The following is a 17,204-nucleotide window of genomic DNA, read 5'->3' on the forward strand; positions in this document are numbered from 1 at the left end:
AATTATAACTGCCCTATTTTAGTGAACTCAAAATTGCTCTGTTTTAGTAAAAAAACATTGCCCTGTTTCATACCACAGTCAGAAGCATTCTCAAAACTCACCAGTTCACACTGCAATTCTAAAAATGTATTTCTACCTTGTGTCTGTTGAACCTGTGTACTGGTATCCGATTTTCTGCTCCTATGTATGCCATTATTTTCTATACAAAATAATAAAAAAAAACTTTTTATCACCATTATTATTATTTTTTTACCGATTTTTTGCTTGCATGTTCTGAAACATGTGCACCCTTTTGCTAAGGTTTGGCTTTAATGTCCCTCTTTATAAAATAAAATACTGTGGACATTCAGGGCAAGTGAAAATTGTTATTTTGTACCATCTTTTGTACCACTTTGTACCACTTTCATTGGCTCACCATTATTATTAGCAAACATGCCATAAGAGAACAGCTATGCAACCGTGTTCATAAACATTAGGGCACACTAAACACCTTAAGTGGCATTACCATTTGATCACTGAAGCTTCCTCTTACTGTACCTTTTCTGTTTCAGTGTGGTACACATATGTCCTTATCATGTGAATGGAGTTGTCTTTTTGAATGTTTATGTGCTGTATGTCAGAACTCATTTACATTCTACAGTACATATTGTTATAAACAGTGCTTACATAATATTGAAAAATGTAACTTTTTGAACATTTTTTCAATTTGTGTTAAATGCTTTGATTAAAGAATTATATTTCATTAAAATTATTATTTTCTGTATATTTTCAATATTCAATGAATGTTGACATAGTTTATAAAGCACATAGTATGAAAGCCTAGTATATGTAAAATATGTTTATATAAGTGTCTGAGTAATCTCATCGAATCCAATGCTGTCATGCATGCAGTTTTAGACGATTTGTGGCATTGCTTCCATCAATAGATTGACAGATAATCAAAATAAGCAAAGAAAATCTTAACGGTAATTTAAAGGTTAATTGCTTCCCAACGTAAATACAGTTTTCACCTTCTGTCATTCTAAAATGAATTCCATTTTGATGTGGTAGAGACGTTTTTGGACGTCTGATGCGTATTAAATGGTGCAAGTGTCTGTAATTGCGATATTCTCCTTATTCGAAATGAAATTCGACTGACCTTGAATTGTAGGTAAACAAATGGTGCTAGATACATTGAAATTACCGATAAACAATTGCTAAGTGTAACTTAAATACACGTGAAATGTGTAACCCATGATCAATGCATATTTGTGAACGATGATGAATTTTATTACTGACGGTCCAAAGATCGGATTTTTTTTGTGCTACGGAGGCAAAACCTAGTTTTAAAATAAAACAGAGCATATGCTTGTGTCACCTCCAGTCTGTTGATCATTCAAGTAATACGATCATGTGAAAAAGATGGTTATTTTTGGGTATTCGCCACCAACAGAGTTACGGGCTGGGGCACATTTGTCTGGCGACAACAAGCAAGATAACAGTAAGTAGGATCTTCAGCACAAGCGAGCTTTTTTTTCCTTTCCAAAAGAGATTGCGGGAAATGCAGGCGTTCGATTCATACAGTTCTGTTGATTTCTTCTCGGCTATAATCTTTCCTCGGGACAAGACATTTGGTGAGGGGAAATGTGAACAGGCTTAAAGTATGGCATGCAAAGATGGTTTCTGCCAAGAAGGAGATGGTGATTGCGATGTCCTCCAGTTACATTTCCACTCTGATTTACTTTCTCTGCGTGACAGCATGGTGAGTGCTGAAAAGCTATCTGATTCACTGGTCAATTTCACCTTTTATTTACTAGATCACTATGATTTATGCTTTAGTATATCAGATTACTACCTTGACTGTAAAAGTAGTAATAATAGTACTATTAGTAGAGATGATAACATGCTTAGTAATAATGTAGGAATCGTTTGTTGTCAACGGCTATATATTTATGGCACAATTTATATCTGTTTTGCAGTATAAAGAAAAGCTCTGGACAGATCAGAAAGGATGAGAAATTATATCCTGAAAATTTCACTCGCATATTAGATCGACTTCTGGATGGCTATGACAACAGGCTGCGACCTGGATTTGGGGGTATGTTCCGAAACCTTAATGAGTAGTTTCTTTTCCCAAGTCGATCCACTTTGTGTGAAGAAAGCACAGAGCTAAAAAAAAAAAGAGTAAATGATTTGTCAGACCAAAGTAAAAGACAACTTCTCGAGCTGGATTTGAGAGTAGGCATTTGGATAAAGTCGTATGCATCAATAATAATAATAATAATAATAATAATAATAATAATAATAATAATAATAATAATAAGGTAAGGGCGTTTAGCTTAGGAAGCTGCATCAAGAAGACTGAGATCTGTTTATATACAAAATTTGCAAATGGCATGGAAGGGTATAAACTTTCGGGGAGGCGACTTTGGATTTTGATACAAAGGCTGTTTTCTTTATTCGTATATTTATTTAAGAAGAATCTCTACAGTCAAAAATCGAAATATAAATGTTATATAATCGGAAATAAACCGCTTAATGCTCAATTTAAGTAGAGTGAGTGCAGATCTTCTTTTTTGTTTAAACCGTGCACGACGGCAGCAGTAGCGTGAAGTATTAGCCTCAGAAACGTGTTGTATTCGAGCACTATGTGATTATAGATGAATAATGTGATCATTTGAATAAAACAGCTACAAACAATTAATAATGAGGGATGTTTTTTCCTTCTGTATTGTCTTCAACTTCTAATAACAATTACACGTACACGTATCTCCTTTGGAAACTAAACATTGCATTATAGCTGGAAATCTGCTTATGTCCCGGAAGGTTTTACAGTTTAAACGGTTTTATCTGATTTTTTTTAATTCGGTTATATAAAGCGTAGTGGTACAGAAGTAATCTAGAATTCTTCGTGGAAATGTTGTCTATTTCGTGGACACATGCAGTTTGCATAACAATTCATCTTCCGTTACCAGTTAGTGTTAGAGATTGCTTGTCCTGTTGGTTGCCAAGATAAGCAATGTGGCAGTGCCTACCTGCAGCAATACCAGCTGCTGTTGTTTTTCTACATTTAGAAAAAAAAACTCATAAAGTGCTTATTGTCCTAGATATCATCATTATAGTAGCAGAAGCATTAAGCAGATGAAACCTGCGAATTGGCTGTAAAGAGTTAATGCTACTAATGATACAGTCGATTAACGTTTCATTTCCGAGCCCTTTTTCTAGTTTCATAGTTCAGCTGTTGCATCCCATCAAGGGAAGAAATAAATAAATTTGGTTGCCTAGGAAACTATAAGAAATTAAAAAGTCCCAAACTCAAAACTTGATAAAGATGTGTTTACCAATTTATCACAGTATGGACTCATCACACAGCACATTTTGAAATTGTCACAAGAATAAACAGAATCTGAAAGTGCAGAAGGTACAGTAATATAGCACTGTCACAATTCACAAGATTCTGTTTTGTCAAACAACAGCAAATGTTACTCTTTATAAGGCTGTCTAGTCATGGAGATGGATGAAAACTGATTACCATAATACTGGTAGCCTACTACATCAGTATGTGTATACTGAAAGAAGCAATAAATTGACTGTTGATGTTCAATTGCAGAAAGAAAAGGTAGTACAGTATGTATGTTTATGTGTATGCAGACATTTGATATAAAAATGTTAAGACTCAGAAAAAATATTCTAAATATTAGTAACAGTAGGGTTTGTAGTTTGTTTATAATTTGTGTTATCCAGGACTAAAAGATGTTTACACTTTGTGTGTACAAGATCAGTGATCCTAGTCAGCAGGGTGTCTTTCTGTTCCTGACACAGGGTCTCTTTAAGCTAGACTTGGGAAGCAAGTTTAAAGGGGTGCTTTTGTGGGATTCGACTGAAGATTACACAAACATGCTTGCCATTCAAGAGTTGTGTTTCATATGTAGTAAGAACCTGGACAACAACTTTCTTTAAAATCATTTCATATGCAAATTGCAGTTGATCCCCTTGAAAGACCTCTAATAAAGCCACTTAACAGGTATCCCATATACAGTAGGTTCTGTGACAGGGATGATCTACTGTATAATCCCCACGATAAAGTTGTTGAGCTTTTCCATTTTAAATAAGCATGGTGTTGTTTTGTATCAGCTGTTACAAAGTATTCAGTTTACTTAGCATTTGCCAGGAACAAACTAGAACAAACTGTGCTGTACAAACGTTGGTATATATTCATGGTTATCCATGTTTAATTTATCTCAATTTGATTTTAAGATATGCAATTGAATTGCAATTATACATATAAAATAATCTGTAATTTTCACTGATTAAACTATTTTAAAAGAATCTAGCTCATCACCATGTTAGTCAAGAGCCAAAGGTAGCCTCATGGATAAAGTATTTTATTTTGATAACTGCATTAAAGAGAACATTTTCTTGAGTTAAAATTTTAGTTTTTAACTTAAAAAAAAGAAATGTATCTAAGTTTATTTAAGATTTTGTTCCACAGTATATGGCAGGAGATGAAGGCTGTAGTCTTATTATTTGAGACAGTATCTTTGGAGAGGAATAAATTAGAACAATCAAACTAGTAATTATTTCAATTAATAAATTATGAATAACAAAAGTATGAATGGCCACAGTTAATGGCCACTGTATTTATTGGACTAAACTGTAAAGTGTTGATATTTAGCTTGAACCTGCTCCATTCCATAGTTTTGACAGACCCACCTCATTCCAATATTGATGCTGCTGATGATCAGTTAAAATATAAGGAGTTGATTATAGCAAAATTGTCAAATTAAGCAAACTGTAAGGACTAAAAGCTGTAAAGTATTGTTATAATGCTTTCAAAGCATGTACTTTGAGAAAACAGGAATATTCGTTTTTAATACTTTTCTGGCTGATTAATAAATCATTTTGTAGTCACTAAAGTTTTACATATACTCATCATGTTAACTTAAAGAAGTAAAACCAATTCAGGTTACATAGTAGAATAAGTTCAGTAAGGTTATACTGCTAAGTCTAGATCTAAAAATTTGAGAGATTTTTATTACTTAAATGTTTTTAAATGATAACAAGTGATTTGCAAAAGTATTTACCTTAATCCATTGACTACAAATTTTATATATGTATTTTTACAAAGTGAATTAATCAAAATGTTAATGTTCAATTTGACCAATTTTCTGGATGAAATAATTTGAATGTCCGCAGAAACTGCAAAGAAAAATCTAAAATTAAAATATGTTTATTGCATAAGTATTGACCTCTCTGAGTCAATACCTGGTAGAAGTAAGTATGGCAGAGATTAAAGTTGTGATCTTTTTGGCATCTACCAACTTTGCAACCTGGGATGGTGCAAGTTTCACCTATTCTCCTTTGCAAACTTGTACAAGTGCAGCCAAGTAGTTTAAGGAACTTTGATGTACAGTAAATTTAAAGTCTTGCTATAGACTTTCAATGGGATTCAAGTGAGGACTTTGATGGGACCACTGAAGGGCATTCATGTTATTTTTGTTATTACGCTTCAGTGTAGTTTGGCCTTGTACTTTGGTTCATTATCCTGCTGAAAGGTGAATTTTCAACCTCATTTTAGGTCTTTAGCAGGATCAACCAACAATTAAACTTTCCTCTAAAATTTTCCTGTACTTTTCTCCATCCATTTTCCCCTGTCTTGACAAGCTTTCCAGTCCCTCCTGATGAAAAGCAGTCCCATAACATGATACTTCAACACCATGACAGTAGGAATGGTGTTAATTGAGTGCTGTGCACTCTAATGAGTTTGCAGTAGATATGATGCTTTACATTTAGACCAAAAGGTTCCAGTTTTTGTCTTGACCACAAACATTTAGCCACATGTTTGCCTTACCTTATTACATTCTTTGTCTTACCTTCCTGAATGCCATACTGGAGCAACCAGGATATGATAGACTCATCTTTTCCCATTTTGTTCTGAAGCTCTTTTCAAGTTGCTGTTGACCTTACAATGGCATCCCTAAACTGTCTTTATGTTGTCTGTCTGCTCAGTTTGGAGGGACAGTCTCTAGGCTAAGCTCAGTGCTATGGTTTAATTTTCTTGAAATCAATTTCACTTTGCTCAAAATAACATTCAGTTTTTGAAATATTGTATCCCTTTCTCCTGATCTGTGTTTTTTCACAATCTTCAGTGAAAGCCTTTTGGTCTTCACTGCTGAACCTTTTCTTGAAATTCCCTATCTTATTGAGAGAGTATACAGACAGATGTATTCAGTAAAATCACATGACCCACTATTATTTGAGACAGACAAGACCCAATCAAAGGATTGTGTAACTTGCCAAAGCAATGTTGCACACCTGAAATCAGTTTTACATTAATCTGAAAACTATTTTTTTTCACAATGGCAAAACAGCCTATATGTATATGTTAAATATACATTATAATTCACAAATTTTTGTTTTATTTTTTTTAATTAATAGGCTTGAGGACATTTCCATTTTTAAAAGTAGCACAATAAAGTTTGTAAATGGCAAAACAGCTTATTACTGAACAACTGTTTTGCGATTTACAAAACAATGGCAACAGAACATACATGTACATTGATTCTAGTCAATCAAGTTTTGACTTTTGATTCAAGTAGTAGCTTCTACTTTCACTGATACTACACATTGTTTTTTTTCTCAAGATTTACATACATTATGTAATTAATGTTTTAGGTCCAGTTACAGAAGTTAAAACAGATATTTATGTAACAAGCTTTGGACCAGTTTCTGATGTTGAAATGGTAAGTTACTTTACATTTATTTTTCCAATACTAATTTGTTTGCAAATTTAAGTTATAAATTTGATAAAAATAGATGATTAGTAATGAGTCTGAAGATAATGCAAAGATCTTGCAGTTTAAAAATTGCATCATTATCTTCATGTTGTGCTGTCATGCTATTTAAAAATATTCTGTTTGTATGACATAATAGGGATTTATGAAAAATAAATTATTTACATTGTATTTCTTTTTTGTAAAATTTCATAGAAGCACTGAATTATATCATTGAAAAATTATGTTTATGTAATAAACTTTAAATTAATTTAAAATGATCTATTAATGTAACCAGAAAACAATTTCAGTTATTTTGTGAGCAGTCAAAACGGAAATAGTAAGAGTTTTATAATCAGTGTACTGTAAACATTTTATAATTTTTTTTCTGTTTTCCTAACGCAGGAATATACAATGGATGTTTTTTTTCGCCAAACATGGGTAGACAAAAGATTAAAATATGACGGCCCCATTGAAATCCTAAGGCTAAACAACTTAATGGTCACAAAAGTGTGGACACCTGATACTTTCTTTAGAAATGGAAAAAAATCTGTCTCTCATAACATGACAGCTCCAAACAAATTATTCAGAATCATGAGAAATGGTACTATTCTGTACACTATGAGGTATGTTTCTTTCTTATCATTTGTTCATTTTACAGATTAGAAAATAAGCTTTTTACCATTCAAGGCATTTATGTCAGCTGTGTCAAACAGATACATTAAAATCATGTTTTTGATTCCAGGCTTACAATAAGTGCAGAGTGCCCAATGAGACTTGTGGATTTCCCAATGGATGGACATGCTTGCCCTCTTAAGTTTGGAAGCTGTGAGTTGAATGTCAACATGATTTAAAAACACTGAAAAATATTGTGAATATTGTGAATTACTTCTTATGCTTTTTGGTTGATTGCAGTTGACAAGCATGCTGTCTGTAGGGATCTGCTTTACTGATAGCAAAGCAGTTTATTTGAAAATAAGTCACTATGAATAATAAAATAAAGGATAAAAAGTATAATGCTACTTAATATCCTAGCACTTATTTCTATATAGTTATCATGTTTTAGTTACTGGAACCAATAAAATTAAGACTTTCACCACAAGCATTTTAGCATACTCTTTCAGGCAATTACGTCAATGTGGGTAAAAAGGAAAATAGGCTGAATGTTCCCTGGGGATAGGGGGTGTAGAGATACACACACATTTGTTCTCTCTGTAGTGTCCATTGGTCAGATGTATACTGTATGCACCTCATTACAAAAACAATGAATGATTAAATTTTTTTTGATATGTTTGACATTTTTCTTAAGCATATTTGATTTAAGGACAGGAAAGGGAAAAAAGGATTGTCAACAAATGTTATAGTTGCACAACAAACAGAAATAAGGAAGTCAGAATGTTTTGAATTTTTGCTGATGTATCTTACTGTTTCTGTTTTTTATGTAGTAATTACAATTAAAATTCTCTTTGTGTTAAGCATCCTTCCTACAATTCTGCCAGTCCTTAGAATACAAATAAAGAAGCACAGAAGCTTATTGTGTTATTGTGTCTCAATAAGGTTAGAATTTAATGTGCTTCCCAGGGTTAATGTGGACCTATTGAGCTTTCAAGTATCACTGCATTACTTGTGATGAAAGTACAGTAGTAGCATTTTGAACATATATATTTCTGCTTTTATTAATCTTATCCAGAATTCCAGAGGAGGAATACTTAACAGAATTAACTTAATCTAGTATTGTTCCGCAAATCTAATTTAAAAATTAGAAATGTTTAGAACATATAAAATTAGTTTTCATACTTTATGCATCTACAGATGCAGCCATTCAAAATGCATGGTACAAACCCGTACCGCACGCAACTACCCACAAGCCACTGCAGTCTACCGCGGTAAGTGATTGGCTAGCCAAAATTACCGACAGGGGCACTCATGGTGCATTGGTCGGTAGTAAAAAAAAAAAATTAATCATTCAATCTCTTTACTGTGCACATTTTAATCCACTTAGTATTAAATATTTTTATGGATTTTACCACTAAAGGGACATTTTAGTAGCTGAGCATAAAAAGAAGAGGAGCATAATGCATCTGAAGGTCATAAACGATATTAATTTAGGAACATAAACATTACTGTATGTACGTAAACTGTACTGTGTATGGCTGGTCTTGGTAATTTAAAGAAAAAATACACACCAGTCTTCCATTTCTCCCTAAACATTTTAAGCATGAAAGTTTTATGAAACGGTACCCAAATATGCGATTGCTGTATAGAATGAATGTTAATTTTAAAAAATTATTTAACACGAAAATTAAGCTGTTTACATCTTCCGCCTGAGAACAGTCACCCATCGATTGTACAAGCACTTGGAAACTGTCCAATCCCTAGTTCATCAGGCATTTTCTTTTACGCTGCCGGCATTCTCCTGGTCTGTCGCCGGTCTGTGTCTTCTAGGATATAATGCCAGTGATTTTTTGTTCAATTTGTGTTTCCAATAACGCCGCAGCAAACTCTTGTTTTTATGTCCACTATAACAGACAATCTCCCTTGCTTTTAACCAAGCGTTTCATAATTTCCTAAAATGAAAATGATTGACTTTATTTCCCTCACGGGATCAATAAAGTATCTATCATCTATCTATCAAAACTATGGGACAGAATTCTGGTGTCTCCCTATACCAGAGATTACGGTAGGGCTTCAGAATGGTGATTGGCTGACACCATCTGACACCCCTCTGATTGGGGAAAAAAAACGTGCTGATCTGCTCTACACACCAGGAAGTCAACAACATATGTTGTTTCTATTCCAAAAGTGTATTTTAAAAGTTTAATTAAGTAAAAACCTTATAGCGTACACAGATTTCTAAGCTGAATAGGAGGAAGAAAAATCACCTGTGTTTCGTGCATAAAAAGTGGTTATTAACTATCGAAACCTGTTTTTTTTTATTTAGATTAAGAGTTCCCGTCACCCCCATTTCCATTTAAATCGCAAACCCATGTTTAATTAAATGTCTTTTAGCGTAAATCGTTATCTTTGTCTTCTGCATAATAATGTTCACCACTCTGTCCAGCAAATTAATAATAAACTTTATTTTATATAGCGTTTTAAACGAATAAGTAATTAGATTGCTCATAAACCTAATCACTTATTCTACATAAACACAGCGGAATTGCTCCCTGAAAATGCTTTTTTCCCAACTGAGCAATCTTGCTTTCATAAAATATACCAACTTTTTAATGACTGATGATTAACATGCTGTAATACACAGTTTAAATTTAAAAGCTCAAAGGCTGTACATGAGAGGTAAAGCTTTATAGGCTCCTCCTGGCAGTTTTACAAGGTGATTCCGGATACTTTCCGGTATGATGTCAAATGACGCGATACACCTCGTGATACTGCGTTTTGATGCGACATGGCCACCGCGGTTTATCGCGAAATACCCCACCCGTTTTGAATGGCTGCATCTGTATAGTGCATACCAAGATATTGTTTCCTTTTGTATAAGAACAACAAATGAGTTCTTAAGACTTACATTGATTTAAATTTTTCAGTGTTATTTAGCCATTCGTCAGTCTAGAGAAAAATATTTGTTCTAAAAGGGGTTACCTTTAAAACAGTTAAAAGTATTTGAAAAGTACTAGGGAGTTGGAGTGCATTTTTGTGGATTTATTTTCTTTAGTAAAGCATTGATCCATTAACTCATGTTTAAAAATGTACTGCAGATGCATATCCCAAAACTGAAATGATCTATACCTGGACCAAAGGACCACAAAATTCAGTGGAAGTTCCTGAAGAATCATCAAGCTTAGTACAATATGATCTGATTGGACAGACTGTTTCTAGTGAAACTGTGAAATCAATTACAGGTAATGTCTTATTTATGTGCTTTCAGGGAGTGCTACAGTATGCTAGAAATAATCAGGTTCTTGAAACATTTAATTAAAAATGATAAATTGTTTTAAAAAGGTACTAAACGTTTATTTTCTATAACAATTGAAAATATAATCAATGTTAATTTATTTCCTGTATTCTATGCAAAATATCCTTTCATTGTAACAGAAATGTTTGTATGATTAAAGAAAATGTAGTTTTGAAGTATTTGTTTATACTTGCAATTTAAGACATGTATCTGCTTAAGTGCTTGGCTATTGCTTTTTTATTTATGGAAGTAATCAAGCTTTTATCTTATAGGTGAATATATTGTGATGACAGTTTATTTTCATCTGAGACGGAAAATGGGCTACTTTATGATTCAGACATATATTCCATGCATTATGACAGTAATCCTTTCTCAAGTGTCATTTTGGATAAATAAAGAATCCGTCCCTGCAAGAACCGTATTTGGTATGTATTATTCATAAAGCTCTATACATTTTATTGAGGGCAATGTTGTCTATTATAATGCAAATTGTAAGTCTTCTGTGAAATTGAATTTAATATATTTTTTAAAGAATTTATATTGCCTCAGCATTTAGTTTTGTCTATAGAAATTTTGAACCTGATTAAACAAATATGAACAGTAACAAAACAATAATAGTGTATACACTATAAATGTCATAATGGAGAATGCTGTTAAAAGCAGTCCTGGAATAGTTGTTTATTTTAAATAATTAATTTGAAATGTCACCAAAGAATCTTGATATATTTGACTAATTCATCTTATTTAAAGAAACAAACTATTTATTCATATAACTTAAAACAGTATGTTGTAGTTACAAGTACACTACTATATCACCAAGAGTTTTGTAAAAAAAATCCTTGTCAGTAATAGCTTCCAACAGATATCATGTATGGCATTATAAATCCAGCTTTTCAAAGTCGCATTCTATCTCTGTTGCATGCTTCATTGTTGAACTGTAATTTGTGTCACTGATGTTGGTGGTGAGACCGAGGAGCTTTTACAGTTTTTCATGGCCTACTGTTGAAAATATTGTATAAACATGCATAGGAAGTGCCAGAGTAGAAACCAGAGCAAAAGCCCAAAAATATGATGGTCCAGGCAAGGCAAATAATGAAATGAGTCATAGTGGCAAACCAGATGATCATTAAGTATTAAGTGTACAGATGCAGCCATTCAAAGATCACGGTACAAACCCGTACCACACGCATCTACACACAAACCACCGCGGCGTACGTGGTTGACTGGCCAAAATGACAGACGGGCACTCGTGGTGCATTGGTCGGTAGTGAAAAGATTTAATCATTTAATGTCTTTACTGTGCACATTTTAATCCGCTTAGTTTTGAATATTTATATGGAATTTTACCACTAAAGGGAAATATTAGTAGCTAAGCATAAAAAGAATAGGAGGATAACGCATCTGAAGGTCATAAACTATATTAATTTAGGAACAGAAACATATTATGTAAACTGTATATTGCTGGTATTGGTATTTTAAAGAACAAATACACACCAATATTCTATTTCTGCCTAAACAATTTAAGCTCCAAAGTCTTACATGTGGTTATTTCGGGAACATTTTTATGTGATCCTTCTGCCCATGTTACTGAACGTTTATATACAGTACTTTGTGAGAAAATCTTTTCTGTGAATACGCTCGATATCAGAGTAAACAAAAGCATACTTTTAGAATTTTATTAATAGGGAATATAATAGGGAATCGCGTATCTAAAGAAATTAATAATTATAAAATTATATTCATGTACTGTAACACAAACAGTAGTATATACACATTTCTATTGATATGTATACGGCTGTTTCACTGTTTCTCATGTGCCTGCGTCAGTGGCGTGATGGTTTAAATGACTGACTTACAGATGCAGCCATTCAAAATGCGCGGTACAAACCCGCGGTATGGTAAACTACCCACAAGCCACCGCAGGACACCGTGGTAAGTGATTGGCTAGCCAAAATGACCGACAGGGGCACCCGTGGTGCATTGGTTGGTAGTGAAAAGATTTAATCATTTAATGTCATTACTGTGCACATTTTAATCCGCTTAGTTTTGAATATTTATATGGAATTTTACCACTAAAGGGAAATTTTAGTAGCTGAGCATAAAAAGAAGAGGAGCATAACGCATCTGAAGGTCATAAACGATATTAATTTAGGAACATAAACATTACTGTATGTACGTAAACTGTACTGTGTATGGCTGGTCTTGGTAGTTTAAAGAAAAAATACACACCAGTCTTCCATTTCTCCCTAAACATTTTAAGCATGAAAGTTTTATGAAACGGTACCCAAATATGTGATTGCTGTATAGAATGAATTTTAATTTAAAAAATTAACACGAAAATTAAGCTGTTTACATCTTCCGCCTGAGAACAGTCACCCGTTGCTACCCAACGCAGAAACACAGCCACTAACTAGCATAGAGAGGACATTAGCTACCCAATATGATAAAGAAATAAATGATTATTTTGTTTATTTCTTTTGCACATTTATTTGAACATTTCCATCGATTGTACAAGCACTTGGAAACTGTCCAATCCCTAGTTCATCAGGCATTTTCTTTTACGCTGCGGGCATTCTCCCGGTCTGGCGCCGGTCTGTGTCTTCTAGGATATAATGCCAGCGAACTCTTGTTTTTATGTCCACTATAACAGACAATCTCCTTTGCTTTTAACCGAGCGTCTAACCCCTCTGATTGGAGAAAAAAGACGTGCTGGTTTGCTATACATACTGTACCAGGAAGATGATTTCTTTCTATTCGAAACCTGTATTTTAAAAGTAAAAACCTTACAGCGTACAGAGATTTCTAAACTGATCAGGATCGTTATCTTTGTCTTATCCATAATAATGTTCACCGCTCTGTCCAGCAAATTAATAATAAACTTTATTTTATATAGCGTTTTAAACGAATAAGTAATTAGATTGCTCATAAACCTAATCACTTTTTCTACATAATCACAGCGTGATTGCTCTCTGAAAATGCTTTTTCTTTTTATTTAGGCTCAGATTTCGACTATAGATCGTATTATTATAAACTTTCTTGGAAAAATGTATTTTATGTAAACCATGTTTGCTATTAATTCATTTAGGGCTAGAATATGTTCATTGTCTTCCAATCGAGTCGAGTTGACATTAGAAACTTGCCACGCCCGGACTGTTACACCAACGCATTAGCATGTTAAAGCGATTTCATTGAGGAACCTAGCTTTCTTAACTAGTAAGTACTGTACTTCCTTGGCTTTGGAGGGGGGAGGTGTCTTTCGCTGGAAATCTCGCCCCCTTCTACTTTGAAAATACCTGTGAAACTGGTTTAATTCGTCACAGCCAGCACTCCCACAGAGAGGGGGGTTGTACTCGTTAATTTCTTAGCCGGAACACATCATTATATCTCATTTTGTATTTCTATAAAAAACTCGTTTGCCCAGCTTAACACTATTGCTTTTATTGTTTTTATCCTGTAAAGCGCTTTGAGGAGCACATCTTTCTCACCACTTAGATTACTTTTTGATACCATCCTTACACAAAGCAGAAACTTATTGTATTTTCCGATGACATACAAGTGGAAAGATTACAGATTTTAATCGTCTTTTTTCTGAACCAGGGAAAATCTGATCATGTTTCTCTATAACAATAATAAAAAACTTTATTTTACATATCACCTTTAAAATTGGCATCTCAAAGCAATACAGTAGATGTAAACCACAGATTACAAAGTAAATACCAAGACAAACGCAAACACGTTTTTAATAAAATGCTTTTATTCATTCAGCAGAGTGAGAGCGTAAAACCTGGGCGTAACAGCTGTTCCTTTTTCTGATCACCCGCTCTCTGGATAAACGTCTCACCTGTCCTGTTCTTTGTTTTCCTAATTTGCTGATTATGCCTTCTGCGATCCACTCCTGCCCTCACACCTAAAGAAGACTATTTTTAATTTCCTTGCGCGGTCCATTGTGCAATTAACCCTTGTATGTGCTGTCCTTAAGGTGATATCACATAAAGGTGATATGTAAAATAATGTTTTTTATTATTGTTATAGAGAAACATGATCAGATTTTCCCCGGTTCAGCAAAAAAGATCTAAAGTATACTAGTTTGTCACTAGTATACTTTTAATACAGTCTTTGCTGTGCTCTAGAGGATCCTTGTGATATTTCGAGCTCTGGTTGAATGATAAGTGTCGCAGTTTAAATAATTTTCGTAGTTGGAAATTATGAAACGCTCTGTTAAAAGCAAGGGAGTTTTTGTGTCCGTTACAGTAAAAGAAAATGCCTGACAGAGTAGGGCTTGGACAGATTCCAAGTGCATTTTTGCAATTTACGTTGCATTGTCCATTGTGCTGCTGTAATACAGTTTAAAATAATGAAATCTCTAAACAGTATCAGCTTTATTTATGGGTTGCAATTTAAAAAAAGTAAAAAAGTAAAAAAAAATGCAATTTAGAGCTTTCTGGCAAGAGGAGACACCCAAATTAATAGTATACCATGCCACTGTTTGTGCATGAACAAGGTTATACTGCTATTTCCTTAGATACGCGATAAAAAAAAATTGAATCCCCGGCGGAACACATTCCATAAGAATCAGCACTTTTATATATCGCCTTTAAAGGTGTCTTCTCAAAACGCCTTACAGGATAAAAGCAGCAATAACAGCAACAACAACAATATTGTATTTCATTGCACTTTGAAAACCAAGTAATAACTATATGTGCAAACGTTTTATGATATGTCGCTGTTGTGAATGTCTGTATCTTATTTGCCTGTCTGTCCTGGCTCTCTTGCTCGCCCTCCCCCCCTCTCTCCCTCAATTCAATTCAATTCAAGGTGCTTTATTAGCATGACAGATGGGTACAATCAGTGTTGGGTATTTACTTTGCTTTGAGATGCCACTTTTAAAGGTGATATATAAAATCAAGGCTTTAACTTGCTTTAACTCCGCAAGTCTGAGTTCTCGTGTCTGTCCTATCCAAACTCGAAAGTATTACAATATGTATCTTTATAGCAGGTGGTGTATAGATTACACTTTTCTAAAATTTATTTTAAAAATAAAAACGATTACAATCTAATCTTTACACGCTTGATCCCAAGATCCCAAGAAAAATAAATCTAAACGGGGAGAAAGCTATGCTGAAAGTTTATTAAGGTACTTAGAAGACAAAGATATCAATTTATGTTGCATTTGTCTGATTGTGAATAAAAAAACACATATATTTCAATCCGCGTTTGCGATTTAAATCAAAACGCGATTTAAATCAATATAAATGTTTATATTGTAACGTCTAGGTGACTATTCATTGTTATTAAAATGACTTAAATTCGATCATGTTGTGATATTTAGAAATATAAATTTGTTTGGTGCGAGTGAGGTTTTATTTAATCTCTGACTCAGGGAAACATTTCATTTTTTCAAAGAAATGTTTGTTAAAGGAAATTTATGGCTCCAGCAGGATTCAATCACAGACCTTGTGACGTGGGAGTTAGGAACCTAACCCACTGCGCCACCAGCAAGGTCACATACAGAGTGATGAAAAAGAACTACAGAAACATTATCAACAGACAATGTACAGCGTGTTCTATTCTTGTGTTGCAGTACATGAATATAATTATATCGTTATTAATTTCTTTAGATAATGCGATTCCATATTATATTCCCTTTTAATCAAATTCTAAAAGTATGCTTGTTGACTCCGGTATCACGTTAGTTAAAGACTTCGATGCTTAAAATGTTTAGGGAGCAATGGAATACTGGTGTGTATGTTTTCTTTAAAGTACCGAGACCAGCCATATACTGTATGTTTAAGTTCCAAAATTAATATCGTTTATGGCCTTCACACGCGTTACAGTATGCTCCTATTCTTTTTATGCTCAGGTACTAAGATTTCCCTTCAGTGGTAAAATTCCATATAAATATTCAATACTTAAACGGGCACGGTTAAGACATTAAATATACATATACATACTGTATACAGTACAGTTTGCATATGGTAATATGTTTATGTTCCTAAATCAATCTCTTTTATGAGCATGTGAAAGGCATGGTGAATTGATTCTCAAAAATTACTGTACTTTGCATGATTGGAAACAAATGCGTGATTGCGAAATGCTGTGGTGTTACTTTTACAAAGACGGTCAATGAAAAAAATAATGTGGACCAGGGCAATACTTTGAGTTTACAGCTTGGCCAAGGTCATTCATTATTAATACTATTAGTAATATCTTCGTTAAAGACTTTGATGGCGACAGCTCAAACATGAGAGGTTGAGCTTTATTAGCTCCACCTTGCGGAAATTCCGGATACTATTATTTTGCTTGCGGTATTATAGGAGAATTGACGGTAACTCATGGTAGACTGCGTAAAGTGCACCGCAAAATAATGCGGTATCGCCCGCGCATTTTGAATGGCTGCATCTGTATGCGGGTGAGGTCGGGTGTTCAAATTCAGCTATCACCACGAGTTTTCTTTTAACAAATAAACATTTCTTTGAAAACTAAAAAAGCAATAGCAAAATAGCAATATTATGGACACTCTGTTGATTTTTTTGTATTTCTAA

At 33.8% G+C, this 17,204-nt stretch overlaps 1 protein-coding gene across 2 annotated transcripts in view; it reads left to right on the forward strand.

Annotated features, from left to right (window-relative positions):
* Window positions 1–1,021: 1,021 nt before the first annotated feature.
* Window positions 1,022–17,204, forward strand: part of gabra4 (gamma-aminobutyric acid type A receptor subunit alpha4) — a 104,918-nt gene continuing 88,735 nt past the window's right edge. The window contains exons 1-8 of one of the 2 annotated variants that reach the window (XM_088627381.1): window positions 1,022–1,480; window positions 1,607–1,741; window positions 1,959–2,077; window positions 6,655–6,722; window positions 7,158–7,378; window positions 7,498–7,580; window positions 10,466–10,609; window positions 10,935–11,087. In XM_088627381.1, the coding sequence (XP_088483507.1) occupies window positions 1,656–1,741; window positions 1,959–2,077; window positions 6,655–6,722; window positions 7,158–7,378; window positions 7,498–7,580; window positions 10,466–10,609; window positions 10,935–11,087 (874 nt within the window). In that variant the 5' untranslated portion in view covers window positions 1,022–1,480; window positions 1,607–1,655. Of the gene's footprint in view, window positions 1,742–1,958; window positions 2,078–6,654; window positions 6,723–7,157; window positions 7,379–7,497; window positions 7,581–10,465; window positions 10,610–10,934; window positions 11,088–17,204 lie in introns of both variants that reach the window. The other variant, XM_088627373.1, reaches the window with a different exon arrangement.

Source organism: Lepisosteus platostomus, chromosome 1, assembly GCF_059453375.1.
Source record: "Lepisosteus platostomus isolate fLepPlt1 chromosome 1, fLepPlt1.hap1, whole genome shotgun sequence".
NCBI lineage: Eukaryota > Metazoa > Chordata > Actinopteri > Semionotiformes > Lepisosteidae > Lepisosteus > Lepisosteus platostomus.